Below are 16,064 nucleotides of genomic sequence, written 5' to 3' on the forward strand. Positions count from 1 at the left end.
ATTATATAGTAAATAATCATGTATCCCTACCCCCCATGTAATGACATGAATGAGGATTTAAACAAAAAATGGAAAAAATCCCATATGTAAACTAATGGCCCTAATAAAGTGCATGTGCATCTGACGTGGGAACATAAAGCATGTCTAGTATTAACCAAACTCCATGTTACAACACAATTCAAAGCACATGAGTAGGTGCCAAGGTGATATGTTAATAGGGAAAGAAGTTGACACCTTACCCATCATAAACCCTTGTGGACACACGCTAACAGCAGTCCCAACGTGCTGACAGCCCCCTCCCCGGGAAGCCCACACGAAACACGTGTTGGGGCTGCTGTGAGCGCCCATCCACACAGGTTTATGATGGGTAAGGTGTCTTGGTACTAACTTCTTTCGCGATTAATATGTCATTTTGGCACTTACTCATTTTCTTTGAATTGTGTTGTGACATGGAGTTTTGTTAATGCTAGACATGCTTTATGTTCTTAGCTCAGATGTACATGCACTTTATTAGATCCACTAGTTTAGACATGGGATTTTTTCCAATTTCTGTTTAAATCCTCATTCATGTCATTGCATGGGGGTAGGGATACATGATTATTCCTATATAAATTATACATATTTAGGTCCTACACCACCCGTTTCCACGTCACTTTTCTTGGACTATGTGCCACAAACACCTGTGTTCTTGCATTTCTGAAGACTTTTTATAATTATATTTAATTGTTGCCCTTTTATGTTTTACCTTGAGATGTAATAAACTTTGATATATTTTATATACTTATGGACTTGGACTCTATGTCTCCTGTAGGAATTATATCTATTAAGGAGTGTCCCAGTGGTAAATCCTCTACAGCCTTGACTTTGGGCATTAGGCTGTATAAAGTACTATTATATATAATAAGCATGTGTTTCAGATTATATTGATCCTCCTTGTATATGGTGTAGGCACAAATACTTTGGGGGACATTTTTGTGCAGTCTCTCTTATGTTTTAATGCATCAGTATTGCAGGGGTTGTTCAGGCTTGAGGTCACTCTATGTGACTGCCACATTTCCAATCTCCATAGCGCGCACACTGCACGCTGTGAGGATTGTTCGGTGACAGTGCTGGAAGCAGGCAGGCACGTAACCGCAAGTATGTAATTTGCATACATGCTGTCACGCACTGACTAGACATGTGCGGCCTAGTTCGATATACTTGTATTGAGCAAAGCTGCACACGTTTAGTCGGAATGTGGCCAGTAGTTTGCAAATCGCATACTTGCAGTCACATATCAGACTGCTCTCGACGCCGGCACATGAGAATCATGACAGTGCACAACGAGGATTCCGAAGTCTGCAGTAACATACAGTGACTGCAGACTTTAATCTCAGGCCTGGACAACCCCTTTAATAAAAAAACAATAACATCCTTATGTAAAAACCAGAGAAATTATGACAGGCTCATATTTTCTAAGCTTCCTAAGTGGATTTAGCTGGAAATATAACAGGAGATTGCACTTATAATTAGCAGACCTTCGAGGATTTTCGTTGAGGTCCAATAAAACCCCTTTAGATACTGTCTGTAAATATATTGTACTGCAGGAAGAGAAGAGAAAAAAAAACAATGATTACTCTGCGACACTGCAGATCTGTTAACAATAAACTGCAGCCTCCCTCTACAACTGCAAACTGCATTTTCTGGCAGCCTGTATCTGGCTATTGGACCCCAGACTGCCGTAAAATCGACTGTGTTTGTAGCTGGAGGAGGAGAAGGGTACAGGAGTTATGAATATCTCGAACTGAGATGTATAAGCTATCACAACTCCCTCGCTTTTCATGTAAAATTAATTTTTGTTTAATCATTCCATTATACACATAGGGGATGTCTAGTTCTTAGATGGGGCTAGAGGTTAAAGGGATTGTCTACTTTAGAAAACTCATTTTTAAATACCTTATTAAAATAATTAGCCCCATCAGTTAGCCAGGGCTGAGAACCTCCACAAGGAAAGATTAAATCTGGAGAACCAGGCATGTTCATTTATTACACAGAAAAAAACACAATAATTTCACTGATATGTGTGTGATGCTTCATTTGTCCTGTGGAGGTGCTACAGCAGAATTGAATACTTGTTGATTGATTCACCAATTGATTTTAGCTGATCAGTCATGGTCCTAGCAGGAAGACAACTTGTGATCAGCTTATCGAGATATTGTTTGAACAAAAACAAATGTTCCAAAGCAGACAACCCCTTTAAGGACAGTTTAATATTCAAAACATTATATTCTGTGAAGTTCTACAACATTCATTATTTAGTTGGTAAATTAACAAATACTCAGTGGCCTTACTTTTTCCTCTTCCTCCCTTAAATCTGGCATGGTGCTGATAGAGAGATTCACTGCTGTGATAGTCACAAATAAAACAGACAGACAAGCAAAGATTTTTCCAGGTAGCCCAGACTGTGGTTTTTCCACCATATTGTGCAAATGACGCATGCACATATTCAGCTTGCTCTCATCCTCACATTCTGATGACACATTTTCCGTCTCAAGGAGCTCATCCTCCTGTAGATTTAGCTCCGCAAACTCTTCCATCTTCTGGATATACCTTCGTTTACAGCACCACTCTAGACTGTCCTCCTCGATGCCCCAATACAGAAGCTCCTCTTGGAATGACAGAGCACACATTTCACGCAAGAGTCGCAATTTTCCAACACGCAGGAATGTCAGAATAGTTCTAAAAGCACTAGGATTCCGGTCAAAGAAAAACTCATTGCAGGTCACGTCATAATCATCGCAAATGCTTAAAATCTCGTCAAAGTTGCTGCACAACTTAAGCTGCCCCAGACGCGTCAGTGGGAACTCTTCCAGTGTTGTCCATGGAAGTTCATACCTGATGCCTCCAACATTTATTATAGCATGGTGCTTGCGATCTTCTGGGTGGACACTATGAAAGAGGTCCTCTCCCGGTTGTATGATCCTGGCCCTCTTGTAAAATATCCCTTTTAAGGACTCTGTTTCAGTAAAGAAGTTTTGGTTGAAAGATGTGTCAGAAGCGCAGCTTAGAGCACTGTAGTCATAGTCTGAATTCTCTCCTCCAAGAAGAGTCATATTGGCCGCAACAGTGACATCCTTGTGGATACTTTGCCACAAGAAAGCTGCAAGTGAGACAAAAAGCAAAATAAATCTATATTACATGATTTATACATTAAATTGTGTATTATATATTATGATAGAAAACATAAAATAGGCTGAATTTTCTTTACGACTTTAAAGGGGAGCTTCAACTGGATTTTTTTTCATTTAAGAGTACCTCCTCTAACTACCTGGAATAGGTCTTTCTTCTGTTCCCCTATGTTACAAAGTTATGTCTCCTGGTAATAAAGATGCAAATTTTCCCTTCAACCACCTGAACTGAATACTATAGGACTTCTGTGGGTGCGGCATTATTTTGAAAGGCCAGTGTCGGGAGAAAAAGCAAACTCCCACAGGGAACTTCAATGGTATACACACAGCTGGTTAATGGGAAAATTTGCACCTTTATTACTAAGGGGCATAAATCAGAAGAAAAAGAAAACCTATTCCAGAATCAGTGAAACAGTGGTAGTTAAATGAGTTACTCAGCTTACAATAGAGTTCAAATTAATAGCAGTCCAATATGACTAACCAGATTAATCACTGTTTTTGGTATAAATTATATCACCACATGTCAAACAATTTACCAGTTGGTGCAGTAGGTTCTAAGAAAACCAACAGACTCAGCATTTATGATCTGCATGTTTCTGACTCTGTGTATTAGAATAATTAATTGAAAGGGGGTGTGTTCATAATAATAGCAGTGTGGAACTTAATTAATGAGGGCAGTCATTCTGTGAAGAAATAGATGTGAATCGGGGGTCCTTATTTAAGGGTGAAGCCAGGACACATTGCACATGCATTTCTCCTTGAAAGCCTGAGAAATATGGGTCGTTCGAGACATTGTTCTGAAGAACAGCGTACTTTCATTAAAAAGTTGATTTGAGAAGGTAAAACTTATAAAGAAGTGCAGACAATGATAGGCTGGTCAGCTAAAATGATCTCCAATGCTTTAAAATGGAAAGTCAAATCAGAGAGACATGGAAGAAAACGGAAGACTACCATTCTAATGAATAGAAGAATAGCCAGAATGTCAAAGGCTCAGCCAATGCTCAGCTCCAGGATGATCACAGACAGTCTCAAGTTACCTGTGAGGACAGTTAGAAGACGTCTCTTTGAAGCTAATCTCTTAGCCAGAAGTCCCTGCAAAGTCCCTCTGTTAAAAAATAGACATGTCCTGAAGTGAATACAACTTGCCAAAGAACACATCAACTGGCCTAAAGAGAAATGGAGAAACATTTTGTGGACTGATGAAAGTAAAATTGTTCTTTTTGGTTCCAAGGACCGCAGACAGTTCATCAGACGACCCCCAAACTCTGTATTCAAGCCACAGTATACTCTGAAGACTGTGAAGTTGCAGGGCACAATTCAGATTATCTAAAGCTGACAATGAAATGAAGCTTGCAAGAGACGTCAAAAGCAATAATAAAAGATTTTGGGGATATGTCAAAAGTAAAAGAAAAGTCAAAGATGCTATAGGATTTTTACAGGATGAAAATGATGAAATGGTAAGACAGGATGTTGAGAAGGACGAACTTTTAAATTCCTATTTTGCATCTGTTTTCTCTCAGAAAGGAAATGTAACATCAACTGTTCTTCACTGTCCTATTAAGGGAATAGAAGAATCCAGGATATCTATAAACAGAAAGATAGTGAGGAAACACTTAGCTAACCTAAATGAATCCAGGTCCAGATGAATTACACCCCAGAGTACTGAAGGAGATAGCAGAAGAAATTTTTGAACCCCTCTCCATAATCTTTGAAAATTCTTGGAGAACAGGAGAAGTCCCAGAAGACTGGAGAAGAGCAAATGTTGTTCCTATCTTCAAAAAGGGGAAGAAGGTGGACCCAGGCAACTATAGGCCGGTGAGTCTGACTTCTATACCAGGAAAGATCTTTGAACAAATTATTAAACAACATGTATGTAAGTACCTGGACAAGAATGAAGTGATTAAACAGAGTCAGCATGGGTTTGTAACTAATAAGTCATGTCAGACTAACTTAATTTCCTTTTATGACAGAATCACTGATTGGGTGGATCAGGGAAATGCTGTAGATATAGTATATCTTGACTTCAGCAAAGCATTTGACAAAGTATCTCACACAATCCTTATTGAAAAAATGGCTAAGTATGGAATGGACAAGACAACTGTCAGGTGGATTCATAACTGGCTTAGTGATCGGACCCAAAGAGTGGTCTAAATGGCTGCACATCCAGTTGGAAGAATGTCTCAAGTGGGGTACCACAGGGCTCTGTCCTGGGCCCTGTATTGTTCAACATCTTTATCAATGATTTAGATGAAGGAATTGAGGGTAAACTGATTAAATTTGCTGATGACACTAAGCTTGGAGGGATAGCTAATACTAGAGAAGAGAGAGAGAGGATTCAAAAAGATATAAATAAACTGGTGCAGTGGGCAGCAAATAACAGAATGGTTTTTAACAGGGAGAAATGCAAAGTACTACATCTGGGCAATAAAAATGAAAAAAGCATATACAGAATGGGAGGAATAGGGAGGAATAGGGCTAAGCAACAGCACATGTGAAAAACACTTGGGTATACTAATATATCACAGACTGAATATGAGTCAACAGTGTGATGCAGCAGCAAAAAAGGCAAATGCAATTCTAGGATGTATTAACAGAAGCATACAGTATAGATCACGTGAAGTCATTATTACCCTATACTCCTCTTTGGTCAGACCTCATCTGGAATACTGTGTCCAGTTTTGGGCACCACATTTTAAAAAAGACATCAACAAACTGGAGCAAGTACAGAAAAGAGCGACCAGAATGGTGACCGGTCTGCAAACCCTGTCTTTTGAGGAAAGGTTGCAGGATTTGGGAATGTTTAGCTTGCAGAAGAGAAGACTGAGAGGAGACTTAATAGCTGTCTACAAATATCTCAAGGGCTGTCACATTGTAGAAGGATCATCTTTTTTCTCATTTGCACAAGGAAAGACTAGAAGCAATGGGATGCAACTGAATGGGAGGAGACACAGATTAGATATTAGAAAAAACTTTTTGACAGTTCGAGTGATCAATGAGTGGAACAGGCTGCCACGAGAGGTGGTAAGTTCTCCTTCAATAGAAGTCTTCAAACAGAGGCTGGACAGACATCTGTCTGGGATGATTTAGCGAATCCTGCTTTGAGCAGGAGGTTGGACCAGATGGCCCAGGAGGTCCCTTCCAACTCTACGATTCTATGAAGAATGGTGGTGCAAGCATTAAGATATGGGCATGTTTCTCTTACTATTGTGTCGGACGTATTTATCGAATACCAGGGATCATGGACCAGTATGCATATACTAAAATACTTGAAGAGGTCATGTTGCCTTACGCTAGATATGCCCTTGAAATGGGTGTTACAACAAGACAACGACCCTAAACACAACAATAAACAAGCAAAATCTTGGTTCCAGTCCAACAAAATTGAGGTTTTGGAGTGGCCAGCCCAATCCCTGGACCTTAATCCAATAGAACACTTGTAAGGTGACATAAAAAATTCAGTTTCTTAGTTAAAGCCAACAAATGCCATAAAATTGTGTGATGTAGTCCAAGTATCCCGGGCTGGAATAACAGTTGACAGGTGCCAGAAGTTGGTTGACTCTATGCAACAAACTGTAGATGTGAAGCCGTTCTAAAAAAACTATGGGTATACAACTAAATATTAGCTTAGTGATAGAGTAAAGTGTGTGTGGGGGGGCGACCTAGTATTTAACAAGAAATTCTTAAACAAGAAAAGCAGGCAACCACTGATTTTACCGCCCACTGGACTGCTAACCATAGAAAAAGCAGGGATTTAAATTACTAAAATACAAGTTCGACAGAAGTTTTTCCAGCTAAACTATATATTAGTTGACTTACCTCCTTCTGTTTCATAACACTGCAGATAGGACTGACTGTACAATGTTTCTGGTTCCCTTTAAAGCTGTTATCTTCCATGGACAATACCATTTTGTTCACAGTAAGCTAGCCACACAGACCTCCAGCAATCAGCAATCATTTTTAGGGGAATCTTATAGTAATAATGCAATTCTTTATTTCCTCACTGAACAACCAAGACAACCAGGACGAAAATTAAGGCTATGTACCCACGTATGCAGAAAAAAACAGACTCCTTTCCAGGAAAAATGTGCGTTTTTTTTTTGCGTTTTTTACAGGAGCATCCACATGCTCATAGTTGGAAATGCATTTTTTACGCAAAATTAATGAACATGCTGCGTTTTTTTCCGCAATGCGTTTTTTTCGTGGAAAAAAAACGCATTATGTGCACAAAAATTGCGGAATTCATTAAAAAGAATGGGATGCATCTTGTATGCATTTTTGAAGCGTTTTTGCCGTGAAAAACGCTTAAAAAATGCTTACATGGGTACACAGCCTAAGCATTACATGGTGGCTTTTGAATTAATGCAGGTATCAGGTCCCGGAGAGCCACAGATACATTAAGACCCGATCAGGACCAGCGAGCAAGCTGGTATCCAAGGTAAACAGTGGGTATCTAAGAGCCGAGCGGTTCTTAGTTACCTGCTGTTTACCTTGGAAACCAGCGTGCACGCCGCGCGGCTCTTAGATACCCGCTATTTATCCTGGAAACCAGCGTGCATGCTGATTTCCAATTAAACAGCGGTTAACTAAGAGCCGCGTGGCTCTTAGATACCCGCTGTTTACTTTGGAAAGCAGCTCCCAGTGACGCTGATCGTTGGTTTCTCACTGTCACACGCAACGATGCGTGCTGGCCAGTGGGAGACCAATGATCAAAAAACGGCCCAGGACGTTCGAGCGCGATCAGAGATACCCGGCAGGGGGGCCGGTCACTGATACATGTCACACAGCGATGTCGCTGGCGAGATCGCTGTGGCGTCACAAAATCAGCGATCTCACTGGCGATCTCGCTGTGTGCGACAGGGCCTTAAGTGTCACATGGTCTCTCAGTAAATTCATACCTTTACTGAAATATCACAGAGGCTGCAACACCATTAAGCAATATACACCACTAACCAAACAACCCCATAAAGATCAAAGAGATCTCCAAACAAGTCAGAGATAAAGTTTAGAAGTACAAGTCAGGATTAGGTTATAAAAAAAATAACCCAATCTCTGATGATCCCCCGGAGCACCATCACATACATTATCACCAAATGGGAAGAACATGGTACCACAACAAACCTGTCAAGAGAGGGCTGCCCACCAAAACTGTCAAGTCTAAGCAAGGAGGGCATTAATCAGATAGGCAGCACAGAGACCATAGGTAACCCTTAAAGAGCTGCAGAGTTCCCAAACAGAGACTGGTGTCACAACTTTGTTGTCGCAATACACAGGCCAGGGTCTCCTCCCCCATCCCTAACGCTAGGGACGCCATAGCTATCCTTCCCTGCTCCTCGGACTTCTGATGGTGAAGTTGCCGGCACCACGTACCTTGCTGAACTCCTGAATCAGCCCTATATCTGTCCCCCTCCACCAACCAGGGAAGTGGGGAGTAATAGTGTAAGTATATACACAAACCAGACTAACAAGAGAAGACATACAGGGAGAAATGAAAATCCGAATCACACAAATATGCACTCACAGACAACATAGAGGAACACTGTGGAGAAAAGGAGGGAAAACCAAATAGGTGAGGAAGAGAATTTGCACACAGCTGAAACATCTAGCAACAGTCACAAAACAACATTCCAAATTACTGTTAGGGCTGGCGGAACGCACCAAATTATAAATAATAGTAGGTGCGTTCGCAGCCTGGGGTCCACCGTGCAGAGGTGGTACACTGCTGCTAGGTAATGGCGGAATAGAGCGGTGTGAAAACAGTCACACGTGGGTTACGTCACCCAGTGTGAACAGGAGCGAACTCTGTTGACTCACAGAGCCGCACAGACGCTGAACGCAAATACCGGAGCCTGTTTAGCTCACAGAGCCCGGCCAAAAAGCGCACAGAAAGTGGCCACAGAACTCTACCCCAAGGACACAGGGTTAGAGTTCCTCTAGGCCCTCTGAGTGCTGACGCGAACGCCGCTATAGACGCTGGCTACGGAGTGTGGAGCACGTGCACTGTGGTGTGCCGAGTCACTGATGGGGACTAATGCTTGACTCCGGCTCTGCCCTACCTGCACCTAAGCCTGGGCACTAGCAGGCTTGGCTGCACAAAACATGCGTACCAAGGGTAGGGGTTTCATAATGAGTCAGTCATCAGAGACATTCATAAGTGCATACATCACTCACTCCTCATGGTCTGAAAATACAGAGTATTCTAGCGCATGGCCGAGCGGCCATGCGAACCTTTTATAGCCGCGAGCGTCCGGGACCTTCCTAGCTTCTCGGATGGGCCAATCCGAACAGGAGCAGGACCTGAGCACGTGACCTTCGATCTCCAATGGGAGATCACTCCACGGGCATGCTCAGTGGCCCGACATGAGGACTTAGTCCCTGGAGAATGTCGCTGCTGAGCAGCCTGCATTGCAATAGCTGTGCCAGAGGTGGCAGCAGCAAGCAAACCCATGGAGGTGGTCTGGGCAGAGTGCTGGGACCGACAAGTTTGCTGAGCAACCTCCTCTGCGGCTGGGGAGGAATGGGAGACCGCCGGGAGCAGGGCTCGGGATTCCCGCTGTGCAGCAACAGGAACCCAACGCCTAACAATTACTGTACCAACAACCGGCATTTCCACACCAGGCAGTGCAAGTCTACTAACACTGGCAATCCCGATTGCCAGAAGCAAGTATATATGGGAGAGGGGAGTGGCCAACACTGTACAGCTGAGATAATCCAAGCAGGAAAGCTTCAGAGACCCTAAACCGAACAGTTTAACCCCTGGACTGCTAACAGAAACCTGCACCGTTTAATATGAAGGAGAAGTGCTTCTAATCAGGGCAGGAGTACATTAAATCAGATGCTGCAGACGTCTGGCCCCTCTCTGTCGAGGTAAACCCTTGACAACTGGACTGCCTGTCCATACGACCACATTAAGCCATTCAATCCATAGAGGTAGCCTTTATGGAAGAGTGTCCAGAAAAAAGCTTTACAAAAATTGTAAGGCTCGTTTTCAGTTTGCCAAAAGATGTGTGAGAGACGCCCCAAATGTATGGAGAACGGTGCTGTCGTCAGATGAGAGCAAAATTTAACTTTTTGGCCACCAAAGTAAACTCTATGTCTGACACCAAGCCAATACAGCTCATCATCCCAAGTACACAAACCAGACAATGAAACATGGTGGTGGCAGCATCATGCTGTGGGAATGTTTTTCAATAAGGAAATTGGTCCCAGTTGTGGGGAAGGTAGATGTTGAGGAATGGGCTAAAGTTCCAGTGGCCAGATGTGAAAAGCTGATACAGACTTATCCAAAGCGACTTGCAGCTGTAATTGCTGCAAAAGGAGGCTCTAGTAAGTACAGACTTTAGGGGGTGAGTTGTTATGCACACTGAAGTTTTTATTTATTTTGTCTTATTTGTTCACAGTTTCAGGCATTTTCTTTACATGAACTGATGAAAACCCTAAAACAACAGTGAAATTCAAGATTGTGAGGTAGAAAAACACGAGAAATGCAAGGGGGTGGAGTGAATACTTTTGCAAGCCACTGTAGTTTATGCAAGCACTTCCCTTGAAATATACTGTTTTACATATGACAATTAAAAGGTAAGCCCCCTATCCATTTCACTGCAGAAAGCCAAGGTAAGGCTCTGTTGTCAGTACCAACAGCACTTTAACCACATTAACCGCAGTGTGACAGCATTACAGTGATGAAGATGACTGCTCAGAAGTGCAGGCATTGACAGACACTCATAAAGCATGATTATTTATGAAGGATCCTTAGATGAAAAAGCAGGTAATGAAACTCAGATGATATGGATGAGAGAAGATACTGAGTGAGCACCAAGTATTCAGCAGTATTTTACTGGGGAGACAAATCTGTTTATTACATTATCACTGTAGCCAACAGTTTTTGGGCATTAGCCACAAAGCTGAAAGAATTATGAGTGGGACGTCTCCACCAACAGCACAAAATGTTGTCCATTATACAGTGATTAACACTGGCGTACTGTCGACATGGCTGTTCTGATAAAGTGAAATGTCTATAGCTATTAGTGACATAAACAGAGGTGACCTTGAATGGGCACGAGCGCCAGGAAAAAGTTTTCTTATTTATACTTTGATTTTAAGTTTTGACTATTAAACAATGCAATATTCTAACCAAATATTTGCTTTGTATTATAATAACAAAAACCCATGTTACAATCTAGATTGCATTTTCGATCCTTCTTCCAAATATTACATGAAATAAAAAACTTTACAATTTGTAAGTCCTTCATGGATTTCTTAGTTCCTTAAAACGAGAATTACATAAGTGGAAGCTTACTTTACATTTTTATGAAAATTCAGGGTGAGTAGAAAGCTAGGCCCAAATGGATTTGCAAGTGATCAGGGGTTTTCAATCAGATTCTGTTATCTGTGCTAAGATAAAAAGCTTAAATGTACATTCACAAGAGGACGGCCTGTAAATGTATAATTCAGGGAAAACAGTCTTAAGGTGCTGTCACACTTAGCGATGTACCAGCGATCCCGACCAGCGATATGACGCGGTCAGGATCGCTGGTACATCGCTAAGTGGTCGCTAGTGAGCTGCCACACAGGCAGATCTCACCAGCGACATCGCTGGGGACGGGGGTTGCTACTTACCTGTCACACCAGGCGATCCTGCGTCCTCCTGCCCGGCTCCACGCGTCGCTCGTCGTCACAGCAGGAAGCGCCGCAGGAAGCTGACGACGAGAAACAGTCCTGAACGTTCTCGCGCGATCAGCGATAACCAGCGGGGGAGCGGGTTGTAGGTATCACACACAGCGATATCGCTAGCAATATCGCTATAACGTCACAAGTTATAGAGATATTGCTAGCGATATCGCTTAGTGTGACAGTACCTTTAGAAAGTTGGAATGTTTTTTAATTGTTGTTATGGTATCAGTCATTACTACCTCTTATGCCCCGTCACACATTGCGAGATCGCTGTGTGTGTCACTGACCAGCGACCGACCACCCTGCTGGGTATCGCTGATCGTCCTGGAATAGCCAGGACATTTTTTTGATCACTGGTATCCTGCTGGCCAGCACGCATCGCTGCGTGTGACAGGCGGGAGACAAGCGATCAGCGCGCTGGTGTAGGGAAGGTGACCTGACGGACGGACGGACTAGTCAGAGTGAAGAAAGAAAGGTTTGCACAGTGTAGGTAGGAGACAGTGATTACAGTGGGGAAACAACTAGAAAAGTGTAGTGGACGTGCAGTACCTTGGGATGACCATTAGATGGCAGGGTGGAGTGTGAGCAAAGGACTTTACAGCAGCTTAGGGCTTTAGAAACCGTTGGTCATGGGGGGCGTGGTGACAGTTAGTGACAGTTTCAAGGAACCGGGGAAGTTATAAATTCTGAGGGAGGGTTCCAGAAGGTTCCAGTCCCCAGGGGGAGCCCAGGTGACAGGAGGACTTCGCCAGTCTGTGTGCCCTGAGGAGAATCCGACCAAGGGGACTGAGGAGAGGAAACGTCAGGGGGTGGTCCTGACAGAAAGATACCGCACAAGAGACGAGGCAGTGAGTGCCATATACCGTATTTGACACGACGACTGACCAGTGAAAGCGCTGTTGGTTATTGGGCCTAGGGCGGCCACAGTGGCGGACCTGTCAGGAGCGTCGAACAAGTGAAGGAGGGACAGTACGCATATGTACGTCCCTATTGTAAAAGTACGGTGTGTAAACGGCTCTGGAAACGGAGGGCCGATAAGTGAAGAAACGTGCGGTGTGCTGCGGAGGCCGTCAGGCGGACGGCAAGTAATGAAATAAACTTGGACCTGTTGCACCCAGAATCTGCCTCATCGTGTCTCTGTAATCATCTCTGCGCGGTACAAAAGTAGGACCACCCCCCCCCCAGCTCGGCACCCCACCACCGACACTACATTTGGCGTAGTCGGCAGGATCGCCGCCGCTAATACGCTATCTTCTGCGGCAGGCCTGCAACTGAAGGACTGAGGAAAACTTAGACTGCTCTATTTCGGATTATAAACACCTGTGGACTAAAAATTACTGACCTGTGGATTACAAATTGGGACGCTGTGTCGGATCTGTGTTGCTTGCAGAGGATCCAAGGCAGTAGCTGATTCTGCCCAAGATGGCGGTATTACTTCAGCGCAGAGGAGAGGTCCGGGTGTTTGCAGTTGTTCAGAATGGACTGGGACCCCCTCCAACGTACCCCAAAAGGAAGCAGTATATGCCCGGAGACCGACGTTTCCATATATTGGACCCTGGCAGATGGATGGAAAGGTCTGCCAACGCCCCACCCAGCAGGAGGAGTGGCACAGAAGAAAAACTTGGCTGCGGCTGTCTGACGCCATTCGAGTGCTGCCCAACGGACGGTATGAGATGCTGCGGGTGTCGGGGCATCGGCCGCCTAGAGTGGCAATGGCGGCGAGAGATGGAGCTGCACCAGAAGTCATCTTCAGATTTACGGGCAGGCAGCGGGATGCTGAGCCGGGGAGCGGAGCCTGAGGGGAGTCAGCGAGAACGGCTGCCACCAATACCAGCAGAGGACTTCTCAGCGGAGCCCCCGAGTCCGGAGGGAAGGCCCGCAGGACAGTGGAGCAAGGAACGGAGGCTGCGGGGGAAACTGCGTGATGATGGAACGGAGGCCGCAGCGCCAGGGAAGGTGAGAGTACCCCCGGCCCTACCAGTGCCTCCGCAAGCGGCCCCCACCATTCTGCTGCAGCACGCGGCCCCCTGCGCACCGGAAGGCCTAGTTACCACGGGCCCCGTGGTGTATGTAGAGCTGAGCGAGGTCCCCGCTCATGTCCTCGAACTACCCCGCCCGGAGTCACCAGTGCAGAGCTCACCCAAAGAAGATGCTGCTGCGCTTTCCCTGCTAATAGCAGCTGCATTGTTGAAATCGGCCGTTACTCCGACTCCGTTGGAAGTAGTGGATGCGGCCTGTCCTGAGGCCGCGGTTATGCCGCTGCTGGAGTCGGCTGCAACCGATTTAGTGGGCCCTGTGATTCCAGCCCCCGAGGACCCGGTTCTCCCCATTTGCCACCTGACCCCAGTGGCTGCTGGGCCGCAGAAATCTTCGGCCGTTTCTGTCTTGCGGTCTTTTTCAGCGGAGTCCCGCCCACCGGACTCCAGGGCCCGTGCTGTTCCCTCCGTGTGGGAAGCGGAGGTGATCAGGAAGAAAAAGGCCCGGGAGCAGGAAGTGTGGAACCTTCTCCACACTCAAGGAGAGGCCGTCATGGAAAAGAAGAGGACTTGAATGGACACCCTCAGTATCCCCGTGGAGCCCTCACCTCTGTCCATTGAGAGTGGTATAGACTGTCAGGAGTTCGAAGCACCGTTGTGCAGATTATAAGGACAGTTGCATTTAGAAAAAAAGTTTTGTTGTTGTTTAACTGATGCAACTATTTTCTCTCTCTCTTTCTTTCTTCTTTCTATGTTCTTTATATACGAAAATATGTTTACCTGACAGAACGGGGATACGGAAAAGTGGAGGAGTGTCCAGGTCCAAGGAAGGGGGGGAGGAAGAAAGAGGAAATGCAATGTTATGTTATATTTTGGTTTTAAAAGCAAGAGAAAATGAAAAAAAAAAATTATAAAAAATGGGGTACTTGTGCTATTATAAAGTTGTATGATGTATAATATGCAAAGTAAAATGCAACAGGTCCGGGTTAAGGGAAGGTCTGCGGGACCAAAGGAAAGTGTGAGATCCGGTAGGGATCTAAGAGTTGAGGTCTGGGAGACCGGGACGCCGACCATGACATGTTATTGAAAGAAAGGAAAATGAATGGGAAGATGTGAGAAAGACAGCCGTCCTAGGTCAGGTCCCCAACACCACGGACACCCCTGAAGAAGGAAAGGCGGGCGCCGGCAATGATCTGGTAGGTGAGTGGCCTCGATCATGGCGTACCGGATAGTGAAAGGTAACAGTAGGGGAGAGTAGGGGAAAGATACACGCCGTAGAGAGAATACGGGTGTACCTTGCCCAATTTGAAAGACGTTGTCATGTGGCGTGCGCGCTGGTGAGTAGCAGTAGGCTGCTCAGAGCATAGTGCTCCCAGTATGGTTCGGCCCCCGCAGATAGTGGGTTTGGCTCAACTTCTGGTCCGACAACAGAATGTAGGTGTAGATTCAGAATGACGAAGGCAGGGATGACGATTGTCGAGGACGACAATGGACAAAGGAAGGGGGAGTGTAGGGAAGGTGACCTGACGGACGGACGGACTAGTCAGAGTGAAGAAAGAAAGGTTTGCACAGTGTAGGTAGGAGACAGTGATTACAGTGGGGAAACAACTAGAAAAGTGTAGTGGACGTGCAGTACCTTGGGATGACCATTAGATGGCAGGGTGGAGTGTGAGCAAAGGACTTTACAGCAGCTTAGGGCTTTAGAAACCGTTGGTCATGGGGGGCGTGGTGACAGTTAGTGACAGTTTCAAGGAACCGGGGAAGTTATAAATACTGAGGGAGGGTTCCAGAAGGTTCCAGTCCCCAGGGGGAGCCCAGGTGACAGGAGGACTTCGCCAGTCTGTGTGCCCTGAGGAGAATCCGACCAAGGGGACTGAGGAGAGGAAACGTCAGGGGGTGGTCCTGACAGAAAGATACCGCACAAGAGACGAGGCAGTGAGTGCCATATACCGTATTTGACACGACGACTGACCAGTGAAAGCGCTGTTGGTTATTGGGCCTAGGGCGGCCACAGTGGCGGACCTGTCAGGAGCGTCGAACAAGTGAAGGAGGGACAGTACGCATATGTACGTCCCTATTGTAAAAGTACGGTGTGTAAACGGCTCTGGAAACGGAGGGCCGATAAGTGAAGAAACGTGCGGTGTGCTGCGGAGGCCGTCAGGCGGACGGCAAGTAATGAAATAAACTTGGACCTGTTGCACCCAGAATCTGCCTCATCGTGTCTCTGTAATCATCTCTGCGCGGTACAAAA

The 16,064-nt window shown here is 45.2% G+C and overlaps 1 protein-coding gene across 1 annotated transcript in view; it reads right to left on the reverse strand.

Moving 5' to 3' along the window:
* KCNG1 (potassium voltage-gated channel modifier subfamily G member 1) overlaps nt 1-16,064 on the reverse strand; it is a 166,959-nt gene that overhangs the window by 34,497 nt on the left and 116,398 nt on the right. The window contains exon 2 of the mRNA XM_073580611.1: nt 2,331-3,139. Coding sequence (XP_073436712.1) covers nt 2,331-3,092 — 762 coding nt within the window. The 5' untranslated portion in view covers nt 3,093-3,139. The remainder of the gene's footprint in view (nt 1-2,330; nt 3,140-16,064) is intronic.

Source organism: Dendrobates tinctorius, unplaced genomic scaffold, assembly GCF_039654945.1.
Source record: "Dendrobates tinctorius isolate UK_male_01 unplaced genomic scaffold, ASM3965494v1 ptg000065l, whole genome shotgun sequence".
In the NCBI taxonomy this organism is placed as follows: Eukaryota; Metazoa; Chordata; class Amphibia; order Anura; family Dendrobatidae; genus Dendrobates; species Dendrobates tinctorius.